Here is a 15,385-nt window from a genome sequence, read left to right on the forward strand (position 1 = left end):
AGGGAGAGGGAAAGAGGCGGTGATTAAGTTCTCTAGAAATTAATGCCTAAATACAGTGATGGAAATATTAACTCCCAGCGCTGCTGGCTGGGCAAGCAAATTTCCATTTGGGAGTGGGGCTCTCTGTGAGTCCGGCCTGGGCGAGCCTCCAAACCGGAGTGGAGGTGGGGGAAACCACCGCTGGTCCGTCTCTCCGGGCCCTCCAGGTAGTGTGGGTCTACCAGCCTCGGATATCAGAACTGGCTCCTTGCTTCTCCCTGTAGGTGATCCCCCATCCTTAACACTTCACGTTGGTCATGGCCTGTGCTTGAAGTGCAGTATTTGGGGAATCTGTGTTTAGAACATGAGAAGGTTGGAAACAAATGGGGTACGGCTCCCTAAATGCCCTTTACAGAAAAGGTAAGAGGAACCTTATTCAAGTTGGAGATCACGGGGGCTCTCTGATCACTGTCTCCACATCTGGGAACCCTGACGAGGGAGGAGACAGGGTTTCCTAACAGCGTTACCCTTGCCCTCTTCAGGAATGCCCCCAGGAATGGGCAGATGGCATGTGCAGCTTGGAGGAAGGCAGACTGGATAGTAAAAGGAAGCCTTCTAGGCAGATGGTATGTAAGGGGTTTCTTATATGACAGGCACGGACCAGGTGAGGCCTTTCAGTGCCGTGACTCTAGGATGTGGAACCACAGATACAGAGGGCCAACTAGGGGATCTGACGTTCATGGATTCTGGTACCCACTGTGGGTCCTGGAACCAAAGATGGCTCTTCACTGCCATTTTATGGCAGGAAACTGAGGCCAGACTGGGTCTGTCCACAGACAGGTTCTTAGTTTTAACCCATCCCTTCTGTCTAGGCAGCAGCATTTTTCCTCTCCTCTCCTTCCCTCCATCTTGGCAGAAACTATATAAAGTGAGTCCTGAACAGTGACCCACGCCAAGCCATCCAGGGAGGGCATCCTTCCAAGAGAAGAAATCTGCAAAGAGGAGGGGTCCCGGCGGGGAGGGAAGGACTTTATAAAAGCTGATCGTATGTTTCGCCTGTCAATGTCCTGAGTTACATGAGCCTCCCAGGAGGGACGCTGATGACCCCGCTGAAGAAAGGTAACGTCTGGGCCGATCGATGGGACTAGGTCTGTGGGGGATCCCGTTACCTGCTGAGACTGATGGGCTTCTTGGCCTGGGCACGGGAGGGGAAGAGGGAGAGGGGGCTGGGGACCTGGGGGTTGGAGGGATCTTTCCAGGCCCAGGACAGGTGAAAGCCGGGCTTCAGGGCTGCGGGTGCACTGCAGCCTTTCCTTTCTTTCACCCAAGTCAGAATAGGCTCAGGCCCAATGGGGTGGAGGCCCTGCAAACAAAGGCTCAAGGTGATGGACAAATAAACAGTTTGTTGAAGCTGTCATTACCATTAGAAGCCAGCAAGCCTGTGGGCTGGGGCCCGGGGCTGAAAGAGAGGCAACAGGGGTGACCCTCCGTGCTACTGGGTTGCAAAGCCTGTGCTCAGGACAACTGAGGGTGAGTAACAGGAGGGAGGGTTTCAATTACATGAGCATTTCTTAAGCCCCTTCAGTCTGCAAACCCACCTGTGCCCTTGCTGGTACAAACAGCCCTTTCAGCCACCTGAGCCACCTGTTGGTTGGGGCCCCATCTTGAGCTGCATGCACACTCTCTCTCTCCTCCTGTTGCTCTGTCTCTGTTTCTGTCCTCTCTCTGTCACACACACACACACACACACACACACACACACACACACACACAGAGCTTCTGCTGTCATTCTCTTCCCACAAAATTCCCCACCCTCTCGCTTCTTACAACCATGGGAAAAGTTGGCAAAAGTGACAGAAAATGGATGTATCTTGACAGCACAAGGAACCCTGTTTCTGATGCTCTCTTGCACAGTTTTCCTGGGGCAGGCTGGCTGGGCCCTGTAGCACTTAGCACAGGGTCTTGTCCGCGGCGTGGACCTGACAAACATGCCGATTCTAGCACAGACTGCAACCCTCACCCCATCCCTGAACCAAAGGCCTGGTTCCCAAGAACTTGCTTCTGGGCAGAAGGTCTAATGCAGGCCCCTTGTATGCCCTGAGCCTAGCACAGTGCCTGGCACAGGGGGTGTGTGTGGGCATGGTGCTCCTCCAAAGTGATGAAATCCCCTGCATTTTTCACCTCCCTCCCTTCCTAGTGAACTCAGGTGCCCCACGGGGAGCATCTTCAGGCTCTCTGGCCACCCTCATCCTTCCCACACAGCCTCTGCCTGCCCTCCCTCCTGCTTGGCCCACATCCTCATGCATCAGTCTCAGCCACGAAAGTCCTGCTGGCATCTATTTCAAATGAAAAGGGGTGCAAACTGGACATTTAGGAGAAGCAATGTCTGGCTTTGCCTTGAACTTAAGCAAAAAAGGAAAGAAAGGCCCGCTGGGAAGAATTAGGAAGGGGCATGAGAGTACTTTCTGGATAAAGAAATATTGTACATCTTGATGAGGGTGTGGATTACCTGGGTTTTGCATTTATCAAAACTTTCCAAACGGTACACTGAGCATCAGTTTACGTCCCTCCATATAAATTAAACATTATACCCTGGTGACAAGCATCTCAGCAGATCCAGGCATCCGCTCTTCTTCACCCGGCCCCGCGGGCCAGGGGTTCTCCTGGCCGTTAATTCCGGGACGGAGGGAGGGAGGGAGGGAGGATGTACAGAGTGTCACGGTGGGCGGGCAGCCTTGGCCTAGGGCGCTCGTGAGCTGAATCCTCCTGGGGCACTTGGGCTTTACGTCAGCACAGCCCCCAGCACAAGGCCCATCCCACAACTAGGAGGCTCAGGGTCACAGAGAACCACACCTTGAGCTGGCAGAGCACCTTGGAGCTGGGGTGCTGGCTCAGGTCGCTGCACAGCTGGGGAATATGGAATTTGGACTTGGTGGCAGATGCCCAGAGTTCACGTCCATGACTGTTTTCTTTAGGCCACGCTGAGAGTAGAGAGGCTGGCTTCCCAGTGCAGGCTGATGGCTTCCTTCATGAACCGTCCAGACTTCACCTTGACCCCAGTCCACCCCTGTTTTCTGCTGCTTGACAGGAGGCAGGTATTATGTTACTGAGGGGAAACTGAGGCCACGCAGGAAGTAATCCCTGGTACCTCCTCCTGTCATTCTTGTTTAGCTCAGCTCTGGGGAGGGGAGGTGGGCGTACCCACAGTGCCCCTGCTGCCGTCTCAGAGCCTCAGGGTCCCTGCTCTTCACAGGGCTCAGTGCTATGTGGGGCTGGCCGACATCACCAGGCAGGATCAAAGATGACACAGAGACCGGCCTTTGGGTCCCACAGGCATAGAGTGTCAGAGGGGGGCCAGCTTTTCTGATTGCCCTTAAATGATGCCAGGTGTGAGAGCCTCACGCCAGGAGCAGCTGAGCCATCCTTAGCCAAGCTGAAAGCCAGCTGGCCTAAGGCCCCCAAGGAAGCAATGGATCTGGAGCACAGTCCCTTTCTGAGAGGGCTCACTGTGTGGGACAAAGAAAACGACTTCCCCTCTGCCTTGCAAAGTATCATCTGGGCAACTCTTCTGGGTTGATCAGAGCTGATCTGGATTCTGAATGCAATCTCTTCCATCCTCTTGTATGGCGGCCAGTCTTAGGCGCCACTGCTCTCTGTTACGATACACAGCTTTGGGTACACTGCTGTACCCAGTTTCTGGTCATCTCTAAGTTACTTGTTTTTCAGGGTAGGTTGATGGGTCTCCGTTTTTTCCCATCACAGCATATCCAAGGGATTTCAAACCTTTCCTTAGTGAACTCTAGGTCTCATTATGCCTGAGACTGTCACCTAGAGAGGGGAGGGTGCCCATCCTGGGGCCTTGGAGAGGTTGTGTTAGAATTTAAGAGGGCATGTCTAACTTTCAGAGGCACTCCTGGGGTGGAATGAGGCAGGAAATGACTGGTAAATGCCATTGGTCACATACAGTTCAGGCTCTTAGTAAGAAAACTTAAGTCCTTCCTTTTAGTTTTTAATAGTTGTGCCCAACTCACAGCGTGTCAAGTTTCAAGTGTTAACTAGAAGCCTGGGGTTCCCGCAGCAGCATAGCTTGGCTGGGACCAAATTCCACAGAGTGGGTGGGGCCCAACTACTGTTGGCTTCTCCAGTCAGCGATGCCAAGGATCTTCGGCTCCCCTAAGAAATGCTTTCTGTTCTCCCCTCACATTTGGGGGGTTGTCTGTACCCGACTTCTACCCCTCAGTTCATTTATCAGACTACCATTTGTCTCCACTGTATACCATTGCCTTCTTTCCACTTCTAGAGAGTAAAATGGAGCCAGCAAGGAAGAGCCACACGGGGGGGATCGGCCAACACTTGGACCAGGGTTTCAAACACTGGTCTAGTGACCCCGGGCCCAGGGTGCTCTGACAGCCAGATGAGTGTTAGGGCTGCGGAGGAGGGTTCTTAGGTGCTACGCACTTGAACTTACCCCTCAAATACCAGAAGATTCTGGGGGGATACTGAAGTCTGTTAAGTGGCTGTTAAATCACTAACTCGACAGTAGACATCACACACGTGATTTAGTGGCCCATGTGAGCCTGGAGAAAAGAGTCCAGGGATTTCCCTGGTGGTCCAGTGCCTAAGACTCTGTGCTCCCAAATGCAGGCGCCCCGGGCTTGATCCCTGGTCAGGATCCCAGGTGCCACAACCAAGACCCTACTGTCCAGATAAATAAGTACATATTAAAAATTTTTTTTTTAAAAAAAGAAAGGAGTCCAATGCCTTTTTCCTGCTGTTTAGCCCTGGAATGTCAGTCTACAGTCTACAGTCAAATTGCAACCAGAAATGTCTAGAGCTCTCCCTCCAGACCTCCAGTGTGTAATGATCCAGGGTGATTCCCATATCCTGACCCTTCATCATTCCCATGCTGACATTTCCATATATTTTTATGGGAAGTTGACAATTTAAAGTGAAGTCAGAACAAAAGAAGGGAGATAAGATTTACAAAGGATACATTTACAAAGGATACCCAGATTTACAAAGGATACATAGAAGGAAGAGTAAGAAAAGGGAGGGAGAGAAGGGAGAGGTCAAACAGTAGGAGAGTGGCAATAGAGTAGAAGTCGAGGACGGAGAGAATTACCGGGGGAGGGGGAGGCAGGAGGAAGCCGCCCAGCGGTACTCACGTGTTGTGGAGCACACACCAGCCACAGTGGGGATCGCCTGAGCCAAGGCACTCGCCGCAGCTCCGATACTGACCACAGGACTCCACAGGGACTCTGGTGAGCTAGGACAAGACCACACGGGAGACAGTGGTCAGTTTTGCAGAACACCCAGTAGTTCACCAAGAAGTCACGCCATCCTATCAGGTGTATCACCTAAAACCGTGTAGAAGCAGGAGGGGGCCTAGAGCCCCAGAACCGAAAGGGATCCTATTTGAGCAGGTGGCCCATAAGCATCGTGGGGAGACAACCAACTGTTATTTTCTTAGAAGTGCCTGGGAATAGACTCCACAGAATTCATATCACATTGTTATCAGAGATATTTATAACATGTACATTTAAATTTTCCCACCAACCGAACCCCCAAATATCTCTACAAATGTGCCATTCATCACATATTATCTCTTATCAATGTAATAAACTCAAACGCTTCTTCTTTCTCCACTCTTGTTTCTCTTTTGCCTTCAAGTGTTTTGCCCCATCCCAGAACTTCTCCTTCAGGTTTCATCCTTTTTGTGGTTCCAGAGAGCGCTGAACCCAAGTGCAAGACCCTTGTCTCTCTCTTTGACAAGGTGTAATCCACTCGCTTTGTAGATGACACTTGCTCACTCTCTCTTTCTCGTAACGTTGGCCAACTGGCTCATAAAGTTGTTCACTCTGGTGCTTTCAAAGAGCAGCTGTTGCTATTTCTCTTCCTACCCACACTCTTTTCATGACTAGAGGCTTCCTCTCCAACCCCAAAACTTTATCTTAGCTTTCACCAGCAGCTTGTTAATGTAAAATGTTCCACATGACATTTCTGTTTAGCCCAAATGCTTCTATTTCCTGCATACTCCTAAAGATCTTTTGAATTTCTTTGTTCTCCAACGTAGCTTTTTTTTTTTTTTTTTTGCGGTACGCGGGCCTCTCACTGTTGCGGCCTCTCCCGTTGCGGAGCACAGGCTCCGGACGCGCAGGCTCAGCGGCCATGGCTCACGGGCCTAGCCGCTCCCCGGCACGCGGGCTCCTCCTGGACTGGGGCACGAACCCGTGTCCCCTGCATCGGCAGGCGGACTCCCAACCACTGCGCCACCAGGGAAACCCCCTCCAACGTAGCTTTGCCCTGAATGTCTTTTGACATGATTTCTCAGGGCCTGCGACGTAGGAGGTACTTAATAACGATACACAGGATCAAATGGAATTTGAATTTTCTTCCTATAGCCTTGGTCTTTCTTCTCCAATTTTGCCAGTTTCTTCTTCACGAAAGGTTTTGGGCTTTTTCTGTAATCACTCCTTTCCATTCGGGATACCTTTTTATCTCGATGGAGGACTTCTTAGCTAAACTTTCAGCTTGAGCTAAGGAGTTTGAGCTGGTCATCCTTTTTAATTTCTTGCCGTCAGACAGTAGACACGGAGAAGTATAAATCACGCTGACCTGGCCGAGCCTCTGTGCTTCCTGAGCAAATGCAGAGGCCGTGTTTTCCATGCTGCTTCGTGGTCTGCCTCCATAAAATTATGTACCACTTGGCAGGGGCTACTTGTAACTCGTGCACAGGCGAACTGGCACCAGAGTCTGCTCAATTAGTCTCGAAGCTCTCTTTTGGAATTAATTAAGAATTAATTATTATTTTCAAATCCCACATGATTCCTTTTTCCTTTCCACCTTAATTTTCTTCTTCCCTTTATATATCTTTTCGGTTTTCTCAAGTGCCCATCGAGTGATCTTAATGACCACCGTGTAGTTTTACTTTTTCCAAGGTACCTTTTAGCTTCCTGCTCCTGTTCCTATAGCTTTGCCCTTGGCCTTGGTGGCCCTTTCTCCACATTCTCAGATGTCCTTTTGCACATTTGGAATTTTATATTTCCTTTTATTACTGCTCATGCAATCAGCCAGGGCCATGCCTTGGCTCTGCCTACATAGAACCTTCCCGTTTCTGTAACTGGTCCTGACAATCAGACTCTTGCAAATTACCCCACCCCCACCCCGACTCTGCACACAGTCAGGAACTGACCCTCCTCCTGTTGCCTCTTTAATTGCCTTCCCTATCCCTTAAATGGGCACAGACACGCTGGTCGTGTGAGCATATAAATAGTGGTGCCCAAAGTAGCTGGACTCCTAGGAATTCCTGAGTGGTAACGAGGTCCACAGTTACTTTCAGTATTTCCAAAAGCCTAAAGAAAATTGGATTGTTGCTATCTTCTGTTTGCTTGCACACTCTGTGATGTATTTCCCATACTAAAAATAGCAAATATATTATTACTTAATAAATACAGTTTGTTTAGTAGGCAAAAATCTTTCAAAACTTGATGCCTAGAGCTGAAAAAAGTAATAAAAGGGGCCAAAGATGATGAAAGTTGGTAACATAAGTACATAATAATGTTTTCATATGTTCCGGCTGCTTGTCTAGCACTCCATATTTTGCACAGGCTTAAAGAGGAAATCATGGCTTGTTCAAGCAAAAGCATTTTCTTGGTCTGAACTTGATATCCTTCCTGGTTTCTCCCAGTGACATGTTCTATAATCTGTCTCCGAAGGCCGTGCTGTGGGGTTCCGGGGTGTACAACACAAAAAGAGCCAGCTGCTTGCTTGCGGAACCTGGTCTTCTCCAAAGCCTTTGCATTCAGACTTCTAAAAATATCTTGCAACTGGCATTTAATGATGCCAATACCTGGGACTGTAAAGTCCTTCGTCTCTCGATTTTAAACGAGTCATTTTCATTTGGTTGGAAACAGTGTAGGAGCCTGCAGAGCTGGGTTCAAATTCTGACTTCACCATTTACTGGCAATGAGATCCTATTGTCTCTGAGTCCCATTTTTTCTCATCTTTCAACATGGAGATAAAAATCCCCCTTAATTCACAGAGTTTCCCAAAGCACAGATGACCCAAGAGGTTTGAAACAGCTTTGTAAATGATCAAGCACATTGCAAGTGACAGTTAACTATTATTGTCATCTTTGTCATTAATACCCATTCTTCCTTGCATTGCCACTTTACCTCTCTCCCTCGTCATCCCAAACTGATCTTCCGAGGTGGCATCAAGAGCTTGGTCAGGAGTTTAACGCCTGGAAGAGCTTTTCTCCTTTCTTACCTTGAGCACATCGTTTCCTCCTTGAGCTGGGATGTCTGCCCCTAAACCATTCACTGCTTCCTCCTGGCCCAGCTTCCTAGACTTATTCAGGGCTTTTACCACCTACAGTTGGTAAAACCTACTTTTCTTTGCTTTTCATCACGGTGGATCCCTGTTGGACAGGGACATAAATCCTGGGAAGTTATTATGCTACCCAACTTCCTTTCACCTTTTCTTATAGGCTCTTTCTATCTGTACGTTCAGTCATTTTTTATTACTCTCCTGAAATTTATCTAGGTTTTCTCCATTCCTTTCAAAGCATGGATGCTAAAACCGGGAAACCACCAGGATACTGACAGTCCATGTAGAAGGGTTACCATCATTTGAAAGCTGAGTGCCACCCACCCCTTCACCTTTCCAGGACTTTCTCAAAGAAAACCAGGCCCAGGGACATTTCCAAAGTCCCACCATCAGACAGTATTCTCCGGCATGGCCACGCTCGCCCAGACTGACCCCAAATCTCCCAATCTACATCATTGCTTTGCCTCACTCCCCATCCCGCGCGTAATTCTGGAAAGCATCAGAAATTTGCCTGACACTTTAAATCACTTTTGAAAATTAGATTCAGCCGATCATTTATCTGGGTGCAATTCTTTACCCGAATGGCTCTGCTTACCTTCCACACCTTGCTGGTAAGCTGCACAGGTGGCCAGATGGATTCAGAGCCACCTTGGCGCTGTGATTCTCTCTCCCCAGATACCTAGATCCTCCACCCACGCCTTACACCAAGCAAAGCCGGCTCCTCTCCTGACCCTGGAACACAAACCACTCCAGATGCAGAGCCACACAATTAACTGAAACCACCCAATGCTGATTAAAGTCGTACGCTACAGTGCCAGGCATGCTAATTAGCCGAGTGAGGGAATTCCGACCACAGGAAGAGGTGAAAAAAGAAAGTCATGGGGTGGGGGCTTCTGCCTGGAGAACAAATCAGACGGCAATGTGACCTATCTAGAGATGACTGTATCCTAGTGATGGATGGTCTCGGAGACCACAAACAAGTGAGGTCTGTCCCCTGTGGCCAATGGACTCCAGGACAGGTGCTGATTGATGCAGCTGCGATAGCTCCCTCACTGCTTCGAGAGACAGGAGCTCCACCACCTCTCAGGACCCCTGTGTGTACTTACACTGTGCTGGGGGAGAATGGGTGGGGGGCTTCGGGTAGGGTAGTCTTCCTGGCACATTCTGTCGGCGTTATGCAAAAACCTATTGGGCGGTTTGGCAGTTCCTCAAAAAGTTAAACTTAGAATTTACCGTATGATCTGGTCATTCTACTTCTGGGTACCTACCCCCAAAGAATGGAAAGCAGGGACTTGAACTTGTACACCAATGTTCATAGCAATATTATTCACAATAGCCCAAAGGTGGAAGCAACCCAAGTGTCCATGGACAGATGAGTGGATAAATAAACTGTGGGATATACATACAATTGAATATTAGTCAGCCTTAAAAAGGAGGGAAATTCTGACCCAAACTACCACATGGATGAACCTTGAAAACATTACGCTACGTGAAATAAGCCGGTCACAAAGAGACAAATATTGCACGATTCCACTTACAAGAGATCTCGAATGGTCAAATTCATAGAGACAGAAAGTAGAAAGTGGTTGCCAGGGCTGAGGGAAAGGGAGTGGAGAGTTGGTGTTTAATGGGTCCAGAGTTTCAGTCTGGGACGAAGAAAAGCATTACGGAGAAAGGATGGAGGAGACGGTCGCTGTGCAATGAGAAAGCACTTAACGCTACTGAGCACTTAAATGTCAAGACGGCGAATTCTATGCGATGTGTATCTTACCACAGTAAAAGAAACAATAATAAAAAAACAACTGTTGGGTAGACATAAGAACACCTATTTCCTTCCCAGCAGCCTGGGTCAAGGGGGAGAAGCTTTCTGTTGGTAGACCGATAACGAATTCATGTATATGAAATATTCTGAGATCCCTGAGTGAAAAGATAGGCATCGTTACTCTTTTCAATTTAATCTCAAATGGACAAAAGTGCTCGGGATGAATGTCTCTTATCGTGTGTTGTCATGTAAGTGGATCTCTCACTCTCAAGCTCTGGATCTCCGTTTCCTGATTTGGAAAAAAAATGTCACAGCCTTGTTCTACCCAGAAATGTTCCTCACCTCCCACCCCTTCCAAGAGGCACAGGGGAGGGTCTTGGAATGCACAGTCTTCCTATGAGGTCAAATGCCCTTGGTTTTATCAAATTCTCCTGTTATCGCTCAGCTTCTGCATCAGCATTTCTCATCCCTAATTATGACCAGGAGCATCTGTGTGCCCATCTCCATCCCACGTCTCTTTCCCCTTCCATTACCTTTCTGGGAATCACAAGAGTTTGCTTTATCCTTTTGCCAGCAAGGTAAACTTCCCTAAATAATACAGTGTAGTTTTGTCTGGTTTGGAACTATGCTCAATAGAATCATCACCTCTACTCCCTCACCTATCCAGCCCCATGACCGAGACCACGAAGTTACAAAACAATGACCTGGGACAGGAAGACAGGGAGTGACTGACAACAGAGCAAAGAAGCCCATAGAGAAGTGCAACTCATGGCCTTGGCCTTTATAAGTGTTCACTCTGATCAACAGAACCCATTCTCTGCTGGGCCTGGGGCCTGGATGTGTTAAGAAGTTTTGCAGTTGCCTTGAGTTCTGGCCCTCACTGTCCAGCCCGTCTGGTTTCCCTGATATTCCAAAAGATGCTTCCCCCTAGCCATAGGGTCCCACTCCGCCTGCTGCCGTTAGCATTCCAAAGGGTACCTGCTGCTCTGCTGATTACATTCAGAAATGTTCCATAGATATAACGTCCAAGTGTCTGTGTGTATCTCTAATTTGTTTAAGCATTTGACGTTCTGGTTGAAATGTGAGTTATTACTCCATCTCTCCTCTTACAACCGGATGCTAATGCTACAGTGGATACACTAAGCCTGATGGCGGGAGTTAATCTAAATGTCCAAAAGACTTCTTAAGTACCCAATTTCCTTCAAAATTGTCAGAAAAGAAAAGAAAAAGAGGCACGATGATGCATTAAGAAACTCCAAGAGGCTGCCGCGGAGCTGTCAAGCCTTGCAGATGCTGTGCCTGGTACCCACCGTCCCCTGTGCTGTCCTATCCGTCTCCTGTCCCCAGGCACAGGAAGTAGAGTTGGGGAAAGTCAGTCCTTGTCCAGAAAATTATTAACTCAGCAATACGTATGGATCTTAGCATCATGGTCTCAGGGAGCCTCTCAGAGCCCCTCGAGGGGCCTTTCTTTCCTTTGGTGGCCTCTGGTTGCCTCTCCAGGCTTTGTCTCTGCTGACTTGGGGCCAGGCAGGGGTTTGTAGAGCCCTGTCTCCCCATGATGACCTCTAAGCCCCTCATTGCCAGGGCTTGAACTTGTGGTGGCTGAGCACTGGCTTGGGAAGCTGTGTTTATGTCATGTCACTCCAGATGCCTGGAACACATTCACTCATATCCTCTTTGCTCAGAGGTGGCAGGTATTTCTGAACTTGGCAGACTGGCAAGAGAGACAGAGGTCAGAAGGCTGGTCATGGGCTATGGCAGACTGTGTTATGAGGCCCAACTCTTCATTTCCCTAAAGTAGCCTCTAACATCCCCATGCCCATCCCTGCCCGGCTTTATGGTGAATGGAGAGATGGAGTGTACTTCCCACCCCTTGACCTTGGGCTTGGCCTCAGGACTGGATCTGGTCCATGGGATGGCAGCAAGCACAGGGAAAAGGTTTGAGATGTGCCTTTGTGCTTGCCCTTGCCCTCTGTGCTTCTGCCACTGCCACGACGATAGCTTCCCCAGGTAGCTGCTTCCTCTTCAGCCAAATGAATCCACATGGAGCAGACCTGAGCCCAGCCCACAGAGAGGAGATGAGCTCAGCTGGTGCAGCAGCTTGAAGCAGAACCGCCCAGCTTAGCCTAGATCAGCTGACATGCAATGGATCTGAAGGTCCATGAGAATGAGAATCAATGCTTATTATTGTATGCTACTGAGTTTTGGGGTGGTTTGTTACACAGCATTTTGGGGGCAATAGCTAACCAATACACAGTTCCTGGGCAGAAAGTGACACCCGGGTGCAAAGGTCCTGTGAAGGGGAGAGGGGAGAAGCTGAACGAGGAGGGGTAAGGTGGCAGTGTGGTAGTTTCTATCCTGAACACCAGACAGGTCTACATAAACACTCAGGTTATATGTATCTGGCACCATGATGGGGAGATTATTAATAACTGCATCTAACATGACAAATGAATCTTCCCAGCATCTCCCATGCTGCCCAAACTCGCTATGACTGTAGATTTGTAGCTCTCAGGGAGGCCCAGCCCCTGAGCAAAGTACCAGAAAAGACTCTGGACAGAGAATATGGCTCTTCAGATGTCAATATTGTCTTAATATTAATTAAGATATATTATATCTCTGCTGACTGGAAGCAGAGATGCTCGCAGGACCCTCTGCCCTGACCTCCTGGCTGTCCCGGTGCCAGGAAGTGATTTTATCTACTTGGCAGCAATAAAACTCCTCAAGAATGATTTGCCTTGAACTTTGCAGTTTCTCCTGCTTGTGCTCTGGCCAGGGGGCTAATTCAGTAGGGGCCTCACTTGAGAGCAGACTGATGTTCAGGGGCAAGGGGAGTAGCAATGGCTGTCACCGTTGTCCCCACCTGCCTCTAGGCAGGAGTTCTGGGGTCAAGCTCGTGGCTACTCAGAACAGCAAGGATGACAGCCCCAGAGCACGAGGTTCGGGGAGCTGAGGTCCTGAGTTCTAATCCATTCTGGGTGTCTGGGTGACCTTGAACAAATCCTCCCCTTCTTTTGCCCTCACTGACTCATTTTCAGATAGGAGGCCCCGGCCTCCTCTGCCTTGGAGAATTGGTCACAAAACACTACTAATACAAATGGTCTGGGAAGCTCTTTGCAAATAAAAAGTAGCAGATGTTGCAGAGGGCTGCAATTTCCTGCTATTAATAAGTATAAATGCCTAATAGGAAGCCAGTTTGCTCTGGGAACTCAGACAGCCAAGGAGTGAGCTTGATGCTGGAATCATCAACATATGCTGCTCCTCATTAGCAAATGGCAGTAGCTGGGCCAGGAGCTCTCAGTGCGATTTCTGCAGCCTCTAGAAATCACCCCATCCTCACGCCTCCTGGTGTGGGCTGTGCCACAATGGCCCGTGTTCCATTTAGCCAGACCCCTTGCCAGGCGAGGAGCAATCCCCTTCCCTCCTGCACAGATGGAAAAGCCACAACCCAGAGAGGCTGAGTAGCTTGCCCAAGGTCACACAGCACAGGGTGGTGGCAAAGGTGGAATGTGAAATGAAGCCGGGGCTGCAGCCTGCATCGGGCCAATGCACACTCGACCCCTTGTACACAGGCCAGGGGATTGAGAACCCCCTGGTCCCTCCACTGAACCCAAGTTCCCGGGTTGAAAATTCCACAGCACTGGAGGCTGCTTACTGTAAACCAGGAAGGTTTGGCTGAGTTCAGGAGCTGAGGGGCCCCTTCAGGGGGCAAAGAGGTCCATCACTGAGTAGGAGCCCTAAAGAGAGGTCGACAGCAGGTCTCAGTAAGGCCTCCTCTTCCAGGGAGACCCCCTGGCTCCTTTAAGCATGGTTGGGGAGGAAAATGGAGTTTGGAATAGCTTATCTCAGAGCCAAGTAGAAGCAGAGATCTGGGGGCAAGACAGACCTGGATTCGAATCCTGGATCTGCCACTTCCTCTGTGACTTGAACAACTTACTTAACCTCTCTGAGCCTCCTTTCCTTCATCTAAGGATGACAGTAGGCACCCTGAAGTGTTGTTTTGGTGATGCATTGAGATGACACATACGAACGTGTTAGTGCAATGCCAAGAACAACCCTGTCGTTCCAGCATCTTTCTCAGATGAAATGCCCCCATGAGGGGTGGTGCGAAGCCATCTTCATCCCACCACATTTGGTACTCATCTCAGGCACAGCAAATGAGAACTAATGAGCAAGAGAGTGAATGCTTGCATGCGTGCATGAATGAATAAATTTGGTTCCTGTCAAGCTCCTACATAGTCCAAGGACCCCATGGAGATCACTGATTTGACAATCTTGGCTTTCCCCCCAAATCTATCATTTCTGGATTATTGCCACAAGTCCACCTCTTAGTGTAAAGGTCAAATTGGGCTCTCACGCTCACATTCGCACAATGGGCTCAAGAAACCTTGCAAGGTGGGCCAGTCCAGCGCATTTAACAGAGGAGATTGGCAGCCACACCCACATCCTGCCCAGAAGGACCCCGCACCCAACATGCAGGTGAGAAGGTGCCCAGGATGGGATGAGTGTTTCACAGGGTTAATAGCAGAAAGGGAAACAATCTAGCTGCCAGTCCCCTCATTTTTCAGGTGAAGCTCAGCTGCTGCAGGGTTTGTTCAAGGCCACATGGCTACCGACACTACTCTTTTGATACCCAATCCCTAGATACAGGCTCCTGCCCAAGACATCTGCTCGTGACCCAGCCCTAGGGACAGGGATGAAGGAGAAGGCGGAGCCCCGGGACTCACACCCTGGGGGAATGTGAACCTCCCTCCCCACCCCCAAGCCCAGCAGGTGGGAAGGAGCCTTTGTCCCAGGGATCAAAGCCCTGCTCCAGGTCCAGCCATCTTTCATCAAGCTCTACTGACTGACCATGGCCCCATCCAAGCTGGGACTGGGGACCTGCTGGTATGAGTTTCCCAAACTCAGCTTGCTCAAGGGGGGCCTTTGTTCCAGCAGCCAAGAAGTGGGTGGAGGAGGGGCTGGCATGGTGACACCTCTATCCAGGCCCGGCAGCTGAGCCAAGTGAGTTCCGAGGCATATGCCGAGACCCTCTGGCTAGCTGGCATGGCTCTTTGTGGGAAGTGGCAGGGCAGGCCTCCTCCACCCAGCACCCAACCTTCGCTCCGACTGCCTTCTGTCAAGGGCAATGCTGGCAGCATCCCCAGCAATGGTCTGACTGTTCAAACCAAAGAAGGGTTGTGGGCAAATGGCACACTGATGTGAATGAGTGCACAGGGTGTGTGCCCAGACATGTGTGCCTGGTAATAGGGGTGGTGTTTGCACACATCTATGGGCAGAGGTGCTCTGGACCATAGGAGCAGGTTTGGTAATCAA

At 49.6% G+C, this 15,385-nt stretch overlaps 1 protein-coding gene across 3 annotated transcripts in view; it reads right to left on the bottom strand.

The window, feature by feature from the left end:
- PLXNA4 (plexin A4) overlaps window positions 1-15,385 on the bottom strand; it is a 382,796-nt gene that overhangs the window by 96,077 nt on the left and 271,334 nt on the right. For all 3 annotated transcript variants that reach the window (XM_007455355.1, XM_007455356.1, XM_007455357.1), the window contains one exon: window positions 5,145-5,245. In XM_007455355.1, the coding sequence (XP_007455417.1) occupies window positions 5,145-5,245 (101 nt within the window). The remainder of the gene's footprint in view (window positions 1-5,144; window positions 5,246-15,385) is intronic.

The sequence above is a fragment of the Lipotes vexillifer genome, unplaced genomic scaffold (genome assembly GCF_000442215.2).
Source record: "Lipotes vexillifer unplaced genomic scaffold, Lipotes_vexillifer_v1.1 scaffold687, whole genome shotgun sequence".
NCBI classification, from domain to species: domain Eukaryota; kingdom Metazoa; phylum Chordata; class Mammalia; order Artiodactyla; family Lipotidae; genus Lipotes; species Lipotes vexillifer.